Source organism: Musca autumnalis, unplaced genomic scaffold, assembly GCF_047663935.1.
Source record: "Musca autumnalis isolate F117 unplaced genomic scaffold, ASM4766393v1 scaffold_1, whole genome shotgun sequence".
NCBI classification, from domain to species: domain Eukaryota; kingdom Metazoa; phylum Arthropoda; class Insecta; order Diptera; family Muscidae; genus Musca; species Musca autumnalis.
In genome coordinates this window covers 171,794,630-171,808,307 of record NW_027411644.1, presented here as the reverse complement: position 1 = coordinate 171,808,307, position 13,678 = coordinate 171,794,630, and the positions used below count along the sequence as shown (strand labels likewise).

Below are 13,678 nucleotides of genomic sequence, written 5' to 3'. Positions count from 1 at the left end.
GAACAAAGTCAATTGCTCTGTTCCAGAACTGCTAGAATCTATTAATTTGTACTATTTTTTCGATAACATAAAGGAAAAATTGTTATCGTAGTAAAAACTAGTAGCTTCTTGCAGGATCTACAACAGAGCAAATATTGTCGGGACGCCAAACAGACAAGATTTGGGTTTTTTGCAATTAATACATGAACTCAACTGTCCTGTCCTGTGTAAACGCAGGGTTAGTTCTGGAACAAAGTGCAAGAATCTTGGTATGTTCCAGAACTGCAAGAATCTAGAAATTTTTACTATTTTTTTCGTAGTAGAAAATAGCAGCTTCTTGCAGGTTCTGGAACAGAGCACCTACTAATTTTTACTATTTTTTCCGATATCTGACAATCAATACATGAACTCAACTGTCCTGTCATGTGTAAACGCAGGGTTAGTATAATACCCTAAGTTATCGATGTACAAACATCCAATCGATACACGCAAACGTATAGAAAGTGCTATCGTTTATGTGCCAGCTCTATCATTTTGGCATCAACAAACACAGATTTTCACCTGCTTATTTTTCAGCCAAAAATCAAGAAAGTGGTGTCGTTTTCATTGAAATTAAAGTTTTTTAAATGGCTGGTAATTTCTGGCAAAGCTCACATTCACAGCAATGGATTTTAGATCGTCAAGATTTAATACGTGAACGCCAATATGATTTACAAATACTTACCGAAGAAGAATATCAGAAAGTCTTCATATTCTTTGCAAATGTCATACAAGTTCTGGGCGAGCAATTGAAACTCCGTCAACAGGTTATAGCAACGGCAACGGTGTACTTTAAACGTTTTTATGCGCGCAATTCATTGAAGAATATTGATCCATTGCTGTTGGCACCCACATGTATATTGCTTGCATCTAAAGTGGAAGAATTTGGCGTCATTTCCAATTCCCGACTATTGTCGATATGCCAGTCTGTAATCAAAAGTAAATTTGGTTATGCTTACACTCAAGATTTTCCTTACCGTACAAATCACATATTGGAGTGTGAATTTTATTTATTGGAGAATTTAGACTGTTGCCTGATTGTCTATCAACCATATCGGCCGTTGTTGCAATTGGTGCAGGATATGGGTCACGATGATCAATTGTTGACACTGAGTTGGCGTATTGTAAATGATTCACTACGTACCGATGTTTGTCTATTGTATCCACCATATCAGGTAAGTTGTCGAAAACAGTTAACTTCCTTAATTCTTAAATATTATCCTTTACTTCAGATTGCTATTGCGTGTCTACAAATTGCATGCGTAATACTGCAAAAGGATTCCCAAAAAAGTTGGTTTGCCGAGTTAAATGTTGATCTCGATAAGGTGCAAGAAATTGTTCGCGCTATAGTCAATTTATTCGAATTATGGAAGGACTGGAAGGAAAAGGATGAAATACAAATGTTGTTGGCAAAAATTCCTAAACCAAAGCCAGCACCACAGCGTTAAACTAAAACAACAGATTATTAGTATATGAAAAAAACTTATTTATTATTGCAATAAGCTACAAATATAAGACAAAAAAAGAAACGCATAAATTTTAGTCTTCGTTTTTTAAAGGTACTTGGTATGACCAGTTGAAAATTTTGTATCCAATAATCTTGCCTTATCCACAATCTGTTTGGTTTGATTTTTATCGATTTTATTTAGCTTCAAATCAATGTCACCACTGAATGGCCTTCTTTCAGGTTTTAAGCCGCTTTCTTTTAGCTCCTTTGCCTGATAATAAATAGATGGTATATTACAGTTTGGGAAATCGAAATTAAAACCTTACCTTTCTTTTTTCTTCCTTTCTCAGTTTCTTTTGATGTATGTCCACCAATGACTCATCTCGTTTGTGTTTCTTTTTATATTTCTTGGCTTGGCTTGGGCGTGTGCTTTCAACGATTCCTTTGATGTAGTTGGCTTTGTGCGTTCATTTTCAGCTGATTGTGGCGTTTTCATCGGAGGAATATAAATATTGCGTACTCAGCTTCGACGGCATTAAAGTCGAGGATGAAGAGGTTAAAATGTTGTATACCTTCATGCTAACCCGTTTGATAGGAGAGTGGTATGTTGTTATTGGGAATTTCGCCACCCCATTAAACAAGACGGAGGATTTGCAGCAATGCTTTCCTGTCTTATATGATGTAGCCGACCGCATTGGTCTTCAAATAGTCAATGTTGTCTGCGATGCTGCCACATCACATTTACCGTTGCTGTATGCCGTACAAAATGGTGATATATTTATAGATGAACAAAGACATATAAGTTGGTGCGTGGACCTGGCCCACATTGTCTGTTGTGCCTCTCGCGTATTAACGACCAACAAGACCACTTTCGATGATATATTGGTGAAATTCAACCACGTAACCGCCATTATTAAGGACACTTCATTTTTAGAAAATTGTTATTTCAAGGAAACATTCGATCCCAAATTGTATATGAAAGTGTATAGTGAGAAGGTTGTACAACGACTGCTTCGTAAGGAAAGCGAATTGAGAGGCGCCTGACGTTACATTGAGGGCTACGCGGAAATACTTAGAATACATGATTGATCTTTGCAAACTGTTCACTGAAGATGAGCACAGCTCTTTCCGTGCGAAGTTGACCCGATTAACTCGTCTTAAGGAATTTTTCAGCAGCACAAATATCCCCCTGCACGAGATGTATGCACGAAGTATGTCAACCCTAAGAATGGTATTGGTGAGGCATGGAAATATTAGTCTAGTGAGACTAACAACACATGCAACAATAGAAACATACTTCGCCAATATTCGTTCCCACTGCCTCGCTAAACCGACCGTACACACCATGCATTATGCAAAAGCAGGGTACGATGCCCTAATTGAGTACGCCAGTATGGATACATACCTGTATTGGCTAGAAAGAAATTTCCCACGATAAAAAGTTAGTACATATAACATTTTAAACTTTTCATGAATAACAAGTAACCAAAGCGGTTAAACATTTTCTAAATAAAAATATAACATTTTTAGTCAAAAGTTTATTTTCCAAGTATAGCTTACTTACCCGGAATATGTATTCCAAGAATAATGATGTAAGCTGTATATTAAAAAATTTCACAATTTTCACACAAAAGTTTTGGTTCATTTAACCCTATTAATATTACCTGATCGCCATCTCAAATTACAAACTTCTTCCTTGTAATATACTTTTACCTTATTTAAAATCTCGGGGCGATCGGACTATTATTGCGACCTACAGAGCAGCTACAAAATTGGTTAAAAATTTAGTTTTTGTCCACTTCACGACCATCACCAGTAACAATAGGTGTCTTCTCTGCTCTAAAACCGACCTCCATACAAAAATTCGTGACGATTGGTCCATAATTGCGGCGTTACATTAATTTTTCCCAAAACAAACTTATAATACCCCTCCCCACATAGTAGTGTAGGGTATAAAAACCATAGATTTGATCATTTTTGCTAAAATCTACTAAAACCCTTTAAAATACCTTCACATAACGATACACAACATTATGTAATTTTCATAAATTTCGGTCACCACGCGTTCCCTATACATTCTCTGAAGTTTTCAAGAAAATGTGTTCAGCCGTTTTGGAACATACAAACATACCATATTTTATATATAAGATAGACTAATATAATTTTTTTACTTTCAGTAAAATAACATTAATAAATGTAATCTATTGCAACACTTTTTCTGAAGTCATTGCAACAAAAACAAACCTTGCCAGAACATGTCAAATTGGTGGCTACGTGTTCGACATTAACGCCGTAATGTTGTACGTCATTAGCCCTTTCTTCAGACAACTTGCCAACGAAATCCCGTTTGACAATGTGTCTTCAATATTGTTGGATGACGTACCATTTCAAATTTTGGAACCGTTACATAAATTTTTACACTATGGACAATGCAACCTTAACCTAAACGAAATCAAATTTTATAATGACTTGATAAGTGTTTTAGATAACTTACAAATATCTTGCACAGTGACCCTTAACACCGACACCGGCAGTGCTGTTGGTTATACCATCATCAACACCGGCAACAACAAGAGCAGTGGCAGCAACACCGGCAACAACAACAGCAGTGGCAGTGCTGTTGGTTTTACCAACACCAACACCGGCAACAACAACAGCAGTGCTGTTGGTTTTACCATCACCAACACCGGCAACAACAACAGCAGTGGCAGTGCTATTGGTTTTACCAACACCGGCAACAACAACAGCAGTGGCAGCAACACCGGCAACAACAACAGCAGTGGCAGTGCTGTTGGTTTTACCAACACCGGCAACAACAACAGCAGTGGCAGCAACACCGGCAACAACAACAGCAGTGGCAGTGCTGTTGGTTTTACCATCACCAACACCGGCAACAACAACAGCAGTGGCAGTGCTGTTGCTTATACCAACACCGGCAACAACAACAGCAGTGGCAGCAACACCGGCAACAACAGCAGTGGCAGTGCTGTTGCACATGCCATCATCAACACCGGCAGCAACAGCAGCAGTGGCAGTGCTGTTGGTGGCGATTTTGTTGACACCGACACTAGTAGTGATAGTGATTATCATGGTGCTGGCTGTAGTCCACCATGCACAAGTCGCTATGCCCAAAAAAGAAAAGAAATTGGTAGTGACAATCATGTTGAAGCAAAGCTGATGCCACCATCCAACATGCAGAGAGCCGTTGAAATGGTGGTACATGGCAACAAAAATTTAATCAAAATGGCCAACCTCTACGATGTCCCAGTACAGGATTTGCAAATGAGGGTCAACGAAATGATGGTTTATATGGACGGTAAGATGTTTTTATTATTTTGACACTACAACAGTAACCTTTATACTCATATATTAAAATATTTTTTATTTTATTTCATGTAGACAATATTAGTGCCACAAGTACTACAAAACTTGTGGATGACATGTCTGAGATATCAGAAGCCATCGAAGATACATCCTTGGAAGATGCCGCTAATTTTTTATACCCTCCACCATAGTATGGAGGGTATATTAAGTTTGTTTTTCCGTTTGTAACGCATTGAAATACTCATTTGCGACCCTATAAAGTATATATATTCTTGATCAGGATAAAATTCTAAGTCGATCTGAGCACGTCCGTCCGTCCGTCCGTCCGTCTGTGGTAATCACTCTAGCATCCACAAAAATGGAGATAGGACGCTGAAATTTTGGGAAAATGAATAAAGAATAATGATGTAAGCTGTATATTAAAAAATTTCACAATTTTCACACAAAAGTTTTGGTTCATTTAACCCTATTAATATTACCTGATCGCCATCTCAAATTACAAACTTCTTCCTTGTAATATACTTTTACCTTATTTAAAATCTCGGGGCGATCGGACTATTATTGCGACCTACAGAGCAGCTACAAAATTGGTTAAAAATTTAGTTTTTGTCCACTTCACGACCATCACCAGTAACAATAGGTGTCTTCTCTGCTCTAAAACCGACCTCCATACAAAAATTCGTGACGATTGGTCCATAATTGCGGCGTTACATTAATTTTTCCCAAAACAAACTTATAATACCCCTCCCCACATAGTAGTGTAGGGTATAAAAACCATAGATTTGATCATTTTTGCTAAAATCTACTAAAACCCTTTAAAATACCTTCACATAACGATACACAACATTATGTAATTTTCATAAATTTCGGTCACCACGCGTTCCCTATACATTCTCTGAAGTTTTCAAGAAAATGTGTTCAGCCGTTTTGGAACATACAAACATACCATATTTTATATATAAGATAGACTAATATAATTTTTTTACTTTCAGTAAAATAACATTAATAAATGTAATCTATTGCAACACTTTTTCTGAAGTCATTGCAACAAAAACAAACCTTGCCAGAACATGTCAAATTGGTGGCTACGTGTTCGACATTAACGCCGTAATGTTGTACGTCATTAGCCCTTTCTTCAGACAACTTGCCAACGAAATCCCGTTTGACAATGTGTCTTCAATATTGTTGGATGACGTACCATTTCAAATTTTGGAACCGTTACATAAATTTTTACACTATGGACAATGCAACCTTAACCTAAACGAAATCAAATTTTATAATGACTTGATAAGTGTTTTAGATAACTTACAAATATCTTGCACAGTGACCCTTAACACCGACACCGGCAGTGCTGTTGGTTATACCATCATCAACACCGGCAACAACAAGAGCAGTGGCAGCAACACCGGCAACAACAACAGCAGTGGCAGTGCTGTTGGTTTTACCAACACCAACACCGGCAACAACAACAGCAGTGGCAGCAACACCGGCAACAACAACAGCAGTGCTGTTGGTTTTACCATCACCAACACCGGCAACAACAACAGCAGTGGCAGTGCTGTTGGTTTTACCAACACCGGCAACAACAACAGCAGTGGCAGCAACACCGGCAACAACAACAGCAGTGGCAGTGCTGTTGGTTTTACCAACACCGGCAACAACAACAGCAGTGGCAGTGCTGTTGGTTTTACCAACACCGGCAACAACAACAGCAGTGGCAGCAACACCGGCAACAACAACAGCAGTGGCAGTGCTGTTGCTTATACCAACACCGGCAACAACAACAGCAGTGGCAGCAACACCGGCAACAACAGCAGTGGCAGTGCTGTTGCACATGCCATCATCAACACCGGCAGCAGCAGTGGCAGTGCTGTTGGTGGCGATTTTGTTGACACCGACACTAGTAGTGATAGTGATTATCATGGTGCTGGCTGTAGTCCACCATGCACAAGTCGCTATGCCCAAAAAAGAAAAGAAATTGGTAGTGACAATCATGTTGAAGCAAAGCTGATGCCACCATCCAACATGCAGAGAGCCGTTGAAATGGTGGTACATGGCAACAAAAATTTAATCAAAATGGCCAACCTCTACGATGTCCCAGTACAGGATTTGCAAATGAGGGTCAACGAAATGATGGTTTATATGGACGGTAAGATGTTTTTATTATTTTGACACTACAACAGTAACCTTTATACTCATATATTAAAATATTTTTTATTTTATTTCATGTAGACAATATTAGTGCCACAAGTACTACAAAACTTGTGGATGACATGTCTGAGATATCAGAAGCCATCGAAGATACATCCTTGGAAGATGCCGCTAATTTTTTTATATTACACTACGGAAAATATGGCATCTCATACACAACTGTGGGTGAAAAATTCGGCGTCAACCGAAAAAGATTGAGCAAATACCTGCACACAATTCCTGAGTTTCTCGAACTAGAGGTAAACAAAATGAAACGAAAGAAAAGATAAACCAAATTAACACAAAAATTGTGATGTACAAAATAATGCAGTGAAGAAAGGATCTGCTAATGTGTACACCACAGTTCATTAAAGATCACCATTTAGTAAACGGTTGACTTACTAAAACGGTTGATTAGGAAAAAAGTATATTGGCCGTTAAAAACAAAAACCTTTTTGGCGATGATGATGGTTCTGATAAAGATGAGTGTTTAGTACAACTATTTACCCAGGCCTTGAGAACACGAAATTTTATGAAATTATGTAAAGATATTCACTTAAATGTTGATTGATGTATTAATTCGCAAGAATTTGTTGGTTGAGTAGAAAATCCCCTATTTAGTTGTCACACAAAAGTTTTGTATAGGCCGCCGTAGCGTATAAATGATATTAAAATTCCAACGTAAATCATACTCCCCAATATACACAGACAAATCTTGTAACTTCAGTTTTGTATTCCATAGAAGTGGTGATAAATATAGAATACAAAGGATACGGATTTAAGGGACTGAAGTAATTTTTTTTAATTATTTATGTTTTCCGATTAATGTATTTCTAATTACCACGAACTGAATTTGCTATATATAAATAAATAAAATAATCTACAATCTATACGACAACAGTTGGAGAAAATCTTTCAAAATCACCAAGATTGCCTTTGGGATGATAGTAAATATAAAACACCAAGATGTCCACTGATGTAAGGAATTTCTGGTATTTACTTTTTACATGTACTAATTTATCAGTTTGTTTTTTTTAGTATTGTAAACAATGCAGATTGGTATAGAAATCTCAACATCATTGATTTTATATCGAATACGGGTCGGCATTTCCGCTTGGGACAAATGCTTTCCCGATCTTCGGTACAATCACGCTTGGAAACCGAAGGTGGTATGAGCTTTACAGAGTTCACATACCAAACTTTCCAGGCATATGATTGGTTGCATTTATTACGTAGTTATAATTGTCGATTTCAAATGGGCGGTTCAGATCAAATGGGCAATCTTATGTCCGGCCATGAGCTTATAAGTCGCGCCGAAAAGAAGGATGTATTTGGTTTAACCTTACCCATAGTAACAAATGAGGAGGGTGACATATTTGGCAAGTCGGCTGGTAATGCCGTGTGGTTGGATGATAAAAAGACGTCTGCATTTGCTTTGTATCAGTTCTTTGTTCGCCGACCTGACTCTGAAGTAGAAAAATTACTGAAATTATTTACATTTATACCACTAAACGAAATTGACTATCTTATGGAAGAACATCGCAAGCAACCTGAGAAAAGAAAAGCACAAACTATGTTGGCCGTAGACGTCACTTTGTTGGTTCATGGAGGTAAGAAAGTATATTTTTCCCCCTTAAATACAACTCATAAACGGTGGATTTAAGAATTTGGTGTCATTTCCAATTCCCGACTATTGTCGATATGCCAGTCTGTAATCAAAAGTAAATTTGGTTATGCTTACACTCAGGATTTTCCTTACCGTACAAATCACATATTGGAGTGTGAATTTTATTTATTGTAGAATTTAGACTGTTGCCTGATTGTCTATCAACCATATCGGCCGTTGTTGCAATTGGTGCAGGATATGGGTCACGATGATCAATTGTTGACACTGAGTTGGCGTATTGTAAATGATTCACTACGTACCGATGTTTGTCTATTATATCCACCATATCAGGTAAGTTGGCGAATGTAATTAATTATCTTTTGTTCTTCAATATAATCCTTTTCCTTCAGATTGCTACTGCGTGTCTACAAATCGCATGCGTGATACTGCAAAAGGATTCCCAAAAAAGTTGGTTTGCGGAGTTAAATGTTGATCTCGACAAAGTGCAAGAAATTGTACGCGCTATAGTCAATTTATTCGAATTATGGAAGGACTGGAAGGAAAAGGATGAAATACAAATGTTGTTGGCCAAAATTCCTAAACCAAAGCCAGCACCACAGCGTTAAACTAAAACAACAGATTATTAGTATATGAAAAAAACTTATTTTATTTATTATTGCAATAAGCTACAAATATAAGACAAAAAAGAAACGCCTAAATTTTAGTCTTCGTTTTTTTAAAGGTACTTGGTATGACCAGTTGAAAATTTTGTATCCAATAATCTAGCCTTATCCACAATCTGTTTGGTTTGATTTTTATCGATTTTATTTAGCTTTAAATCAATGTCACGACTAAATGGCCTTCTTTCAGGTTTTAAGCCGCTTTCTTTTATCTCCTTTGCCTGATAATAAATAGATGGTATATTACAGTTTGGGAAATTGAAATTAAAACCTTACCTTTCTTTTTTCTTCCTTTCTCAGTTTCTTTTGATGTATGTCCACCAATGACTCATCTCGTTTGTGTTTCTTTTTATATTTCTTGGCCATGCTTTCCTGTTCTTCGTCTCTTTGTTTATCGTACAGGGCTTGGGCGTGTGCTTTCAATGATTCCTTCGATGTAGTTGGCTTTGTGCGCTCATTTTCAGCTGATTGTGGCGTTTTCGTCCAAGATGATCTGCGTACAAGCAACAATAAAAAGTCCTTAGAAAACCCGAAAAATACATACATATGTTTTCACAAACATCAACGAAGGTACAAGGAAGACTTCTCACATATCAATGAGTGCACACCAACTTTTATTTGCTTCACTACAAGAAAGTTTTAGATTCGGTGTCAATGGCACCGAAGCCCCAAAATGTTCACCTTCTACTTTTGCAAGATTTTCTACCCATTGAGAATTAAAAAATACCAACACAACTGAGTCAGCGTGCTGCATCTATAAAAAGATGCATGCACTGATATGAGAGAAGTCTCTTAGGATATGTTGGTGCAATATAATATTAACATAACGGAAAAGATACAATATTGACTTAAGAATTCCAAGATTTTGGTTTATATTGAAAACTGGATTTAGGATTAAGATCAACAACAGTTTTGCCTGGACTATTAAAAGGGTATAGCGTGTAATTATGGCCATGTACCGCATTCTAGTCCGATTTTCTACACACAGTTTTAAATCATTGCCCATTTGCTATTAGCGACATGGGTGAAATCAATCTGTGCTATAGTACAGGACAACTTTGGAGATTTTTCTGATTTCGAGAATCTGAGGGTATGTTTTAAATGGATGTAAATTCTGTTTTCATGCACAAAATCTGAATTTCAAAAGATGTCTTGCTATCCAAACACACAAAAATGTGTGAACTGCAATTCTCAATGATTTAAAATAAAAAAAAAGTTTTTTTATTACCTATCACTAAAATCTGGTCGTTCCTTTCCTTGGTAGAAACCTCTTTTCAAATTATTTAGAGCTGCCAAGCCTCCTTTCATACCCACATCCGGTAATTCCAACATCCATTCTTCACGTACTGTCTGATCAGCAGAAGATGTTCCTGGCAAAATACCATCCAAGGCTGCCATTTTCAATTCTAATGCTCTTTTCTCCAGTTCCATTTGTGTGGCGGAAATTTCCTGACCATTATTATCCGGTACCGGACCATAAGTTCCATATAAACTTTCTTGATGTTCTTCTTTTTCACTTGAAGATTCATGTGACTTTTGCAAATCTTGTGTGGGATACTCTTCAGATACCTTCTCAAGACTTATGTTTTTTGGCAAAACTGGTCCTATAACAGAGGGTTTCTCATCTACAGTTGGTCTATTCATCAAATGAGGAGGTAATGCAGCACCAAAAGATTCAATTTCATCAGTCGCATCTTTATCTCTTGGTGGTGCTATGGGTTGAATTTCTATTAATTTCTGTTTGGAGTCCTTGTAGGATGATTTCTTTTCCTTGCGTGACTTTTTCTCTTTTTTGTGTTTCTTTGACTTCTTTTTATGTTTCTTTTTTAGCTTTCGTTTCCTTTCATAATCCGATGATGAGGATGATGAAGTTGTGCTAGAATCACTATCAGTAGACATTTTTGTGACGATGATATTTGGTGGGTACTGAATGTGTTGTGTATGAACTCAAAAGCATATGATGTAGTTGAAAACTAAAAATATACAGATATATAAAACAGTTTAGTCTTTTTGGCGATTAATTTTTATTGGTATATTTGGTATAAACTACAAAATACATAGATAATTAAGATAGCTTAAGAGAGGTATTTAACAATGTAGGTTATATTTTACAATTAATTTGTTGACAAATAAATTACTGGAAGAATCTTCCAAGAATTATTTCAACGTTTTAAAATGAAAATGATTGAACCACGTGACAGTATTTGATTGTATAGTAGAGACTAATAAAAACTTCAAGGAATAAAATAAATCCAAAATAGTTTCTTAATAAACGATGGATGTAGCGAATGCAGCGAAATGTAGTCAGTATGTATTCAACTGTAACATGTGTAACAAAAAGCATTTCATTGGTTCCATTAGGCGATACAAAATATTCTATGTAGATGGTCAAACTTATACACTTATAATTACCGTGAAATCTGAAAATGAATTTTATAATTCTAGGTAATTAATAAAATTTAAGTATATATTTTAATACAAGATATGTAAAAGTCCAAACAAAATAACCTACTTAACTTCTAAACGCACTAAACTACAATACATTTTCGAAAACAATTTTAGGAAGCATATAATTTGAAATAAATACATTGTATAAAAATAAGCTCTGCTCTAACAATTCCATTAAACGCCACAACTTTACTCCTTATAATAACAATTGGCCAAATCACCAAAACAACTACAGCAACAATACGAGTAAAATGGCCTTTACTTTGCAAATGTTTTCATAGCTTTGCGGGCAGCATATATCAATGATTTTGCTATACCCGCACTGGGTATATTTTTCACAGTTTGTTTTATACTACTGCGCCATACAATATCGTTAACCGACATTGATACAATTTCATGTAGGTTTTTCATAGCAGCCAACGGTTCCACAATATCAATATAGCTGCCCTTAAAAACGGCATTACGTATAAGACGTCTTCTCAGTTCAGCTGGTGCCTGACGCAAATGAAATTCGGTGGCCTTGATTGATTTGTCCTGCTCAAATTGGGTTACTACATTTTCGGAACCCTTCTCTTTAGCAGCAAAATCTACGGCCACATACTGGGCCAAGTCTTTCATTGCTGGTTTATATAGCTCAAAAAAATCACTTTCTTGTGCCTTAACAATATTGGCAACTTTATTTTTATTCTCCCCAAAAATCATACGGAAATCTCCTTTGTAACTTAAATTAGCTATGGCATGGAACAGTTGATATGAAGTAAACTTCTCGGGTAACATTATCAGGGCTATGTGAAAAGCATTTCGTAAATTTGTGGCCAATGCTTGTTTCATTTGTTCATCATCGTCAGGGGGCACAATGTCTTGAACGGGTTTGTGCAATCGTCCCGCCATATATAGATGTTTCCACTCCAACAAATCTTGCAGCATTTGTTCTTTCGATATGACACCATATTTGATTTGTACCCCAATATCGGGCAGTGGTACAAGGGTATTAAAATAGACACCGGCTCCATAATTCTCTTGATATTTCATTATTAACTTTGGTCCCAAATGCCGCATGGCTGAATAATGACTCTCATGGCGACTTATGTTTTCCGCATGCCAGCCCAGTGGATCACGTACACAAAATACTAAATCAATAATGTTATTCTTTTGCTGGCTTATATCGGCATATCCAAGTTGTTGTTTCACACCAGAACCATAGGCAAAAACATATGAAATACCACCTCGAGGAAATCGAGTCAAAATTTCTTTGTACAAAGTCATTTTTTGCTATATGTATCTACAGTATATGAAGAGTTAAATGCAGAATATTTACTTGTTAATATATTGTTTTAACTTGAATTATGTTTTCATTTAGAACTGGGACACTTTTTTCCTTTTCCTCTACGGATTGATTACAGCAGTAAAAAGAAAATCGATTTATCGATTTTTTATTTTTTTCTCGGCGATTTATTGATAATCACCGGCAACAGTAAACTCCGCTTATGTGCCATTTACAATAATGCCAAGTTTACACTTGCGCTCTAAAATCCACTGGATTTCACGAAATCCTGAAATACATCCCGGTGTTTACACTTATTTTTTTGTTGATTTCAAACATATCACAATGATCAAGGTAGATGCATATGCGCAGCTGATCGAACATGAATTTTCAAAACAAGTTGTTGTAAATTGAATTAGTCATCAAATGGTAGCTCTGTTCCAGAACTAAAAAGTTTTTACAATTTTTACCACTTTTACACATTTTGCGTTCCCGTACACAAAATTTGTATGAAAATCGTATACGACTTTTACCACTTTAAAAAGTACGGGAACAGGCCAGGTATGTTCCAGTACTGCAAGAATCTACAAATTTTTTCTATTTTTTCCGATAACATAAAGGAAAAATTGTTATCGGAGTAAAAAATAGTAGCTTCTTGCAGGTTCTGGAACAGAGCAAAAAATATACGACAATATAGAACT

At 36.5% G+C, this 13,678-nt stretch overlaps 4 protein-coding genes across 4 annotated transcripts; 2 read left to right on the top strand and 2 right to left on the bottom strand.

Annotated features, from left to right (window-relative positions):
- Positions 1-482: 482 nt before the first annotated feature.
- Positions 483-1,555, top strand: CycC (cyclin C). Its single transcript, XM_073958934.1, has 2 exons — positions 483-1,193; positions 1,251-1,555. The coding sequence occupies exons 1-2, from the start codon at positions 606-608 to the stop codon at positions 1,464-1,466; spliced, it is 804 nt and encodes a 267-aa protein (XP_073815035.1). The 5' UTR covers positions 483-605; the 3' UTR covers positions 1,467-1,555.
- A 2,087-nt stretch (positions 1,556-3,642) lies between these two features.
- Positions 3,643-9,296, top strand: LOC141388731 (uncharacterized). The gene is made up of 7 exons (XM_073958931.1): positions 3,643-4,781; positions 5,782-6,938; positions 7,022-7,239; positions 7,881-7,957; positions 8,018-8,589; positions 8,781-8,936; positions 8,996-9,296. Exons 2-6 carry the CDS (start codon positions 5,900-5,902, stop codon positions 8,855-8,857), a joined length of 1,983 nt encoding a protein of 660 aa, XP_073815032.1. The 5' UTR covers positions 3,643-4,781; positions 5,782-5,899; the 3' UTR covers positions 8,858-8,936; positions 8,996-9,296.
- On the bottom strand, positions 9,229-13,356 carry LOC141388732 (GPALPP motifs-containing protein 1). Its single transcript, XM_073958932.1, has 4 exons — positions 13,032-13,356; positions 10,494-11,238; positions 9,542-9,758; positions 9,229-9,486 (listed from the first exon to the last, which is right to left on the bottom strand). The coding sequence occupies exons 2-4, from the start codon at positions 11,162-11,164 to the stop codon at positions 9,322-9,324; spliced, it is 1,053 nt and encodes a 350-aa protein (XP_073815033.1). The 5' UTR covers positions 11,165-11,238; positions 13,032-13,356; the 3' UTR covers positions 9,229-9,321.
- Positions 11,273-13,135, bottom strand: LOC141388733 (phosphatidate cytidylyltransferase, mitochondrial). The gene has a single exon (XM_073958933.1). The coding sequence runs from the start codon at positions 12,977-12,979 to the stop codon at positions 11,972-11,974; it is 1,008 nt and encodes a 335-aa protein (XP_073815034.1). The 5' UTR covers positions 12,980-13,135; the 3' UTR covers positions 11,273-11,971.
- Positions 13,357-13,678: the final 322 nt, after the last annotated feature.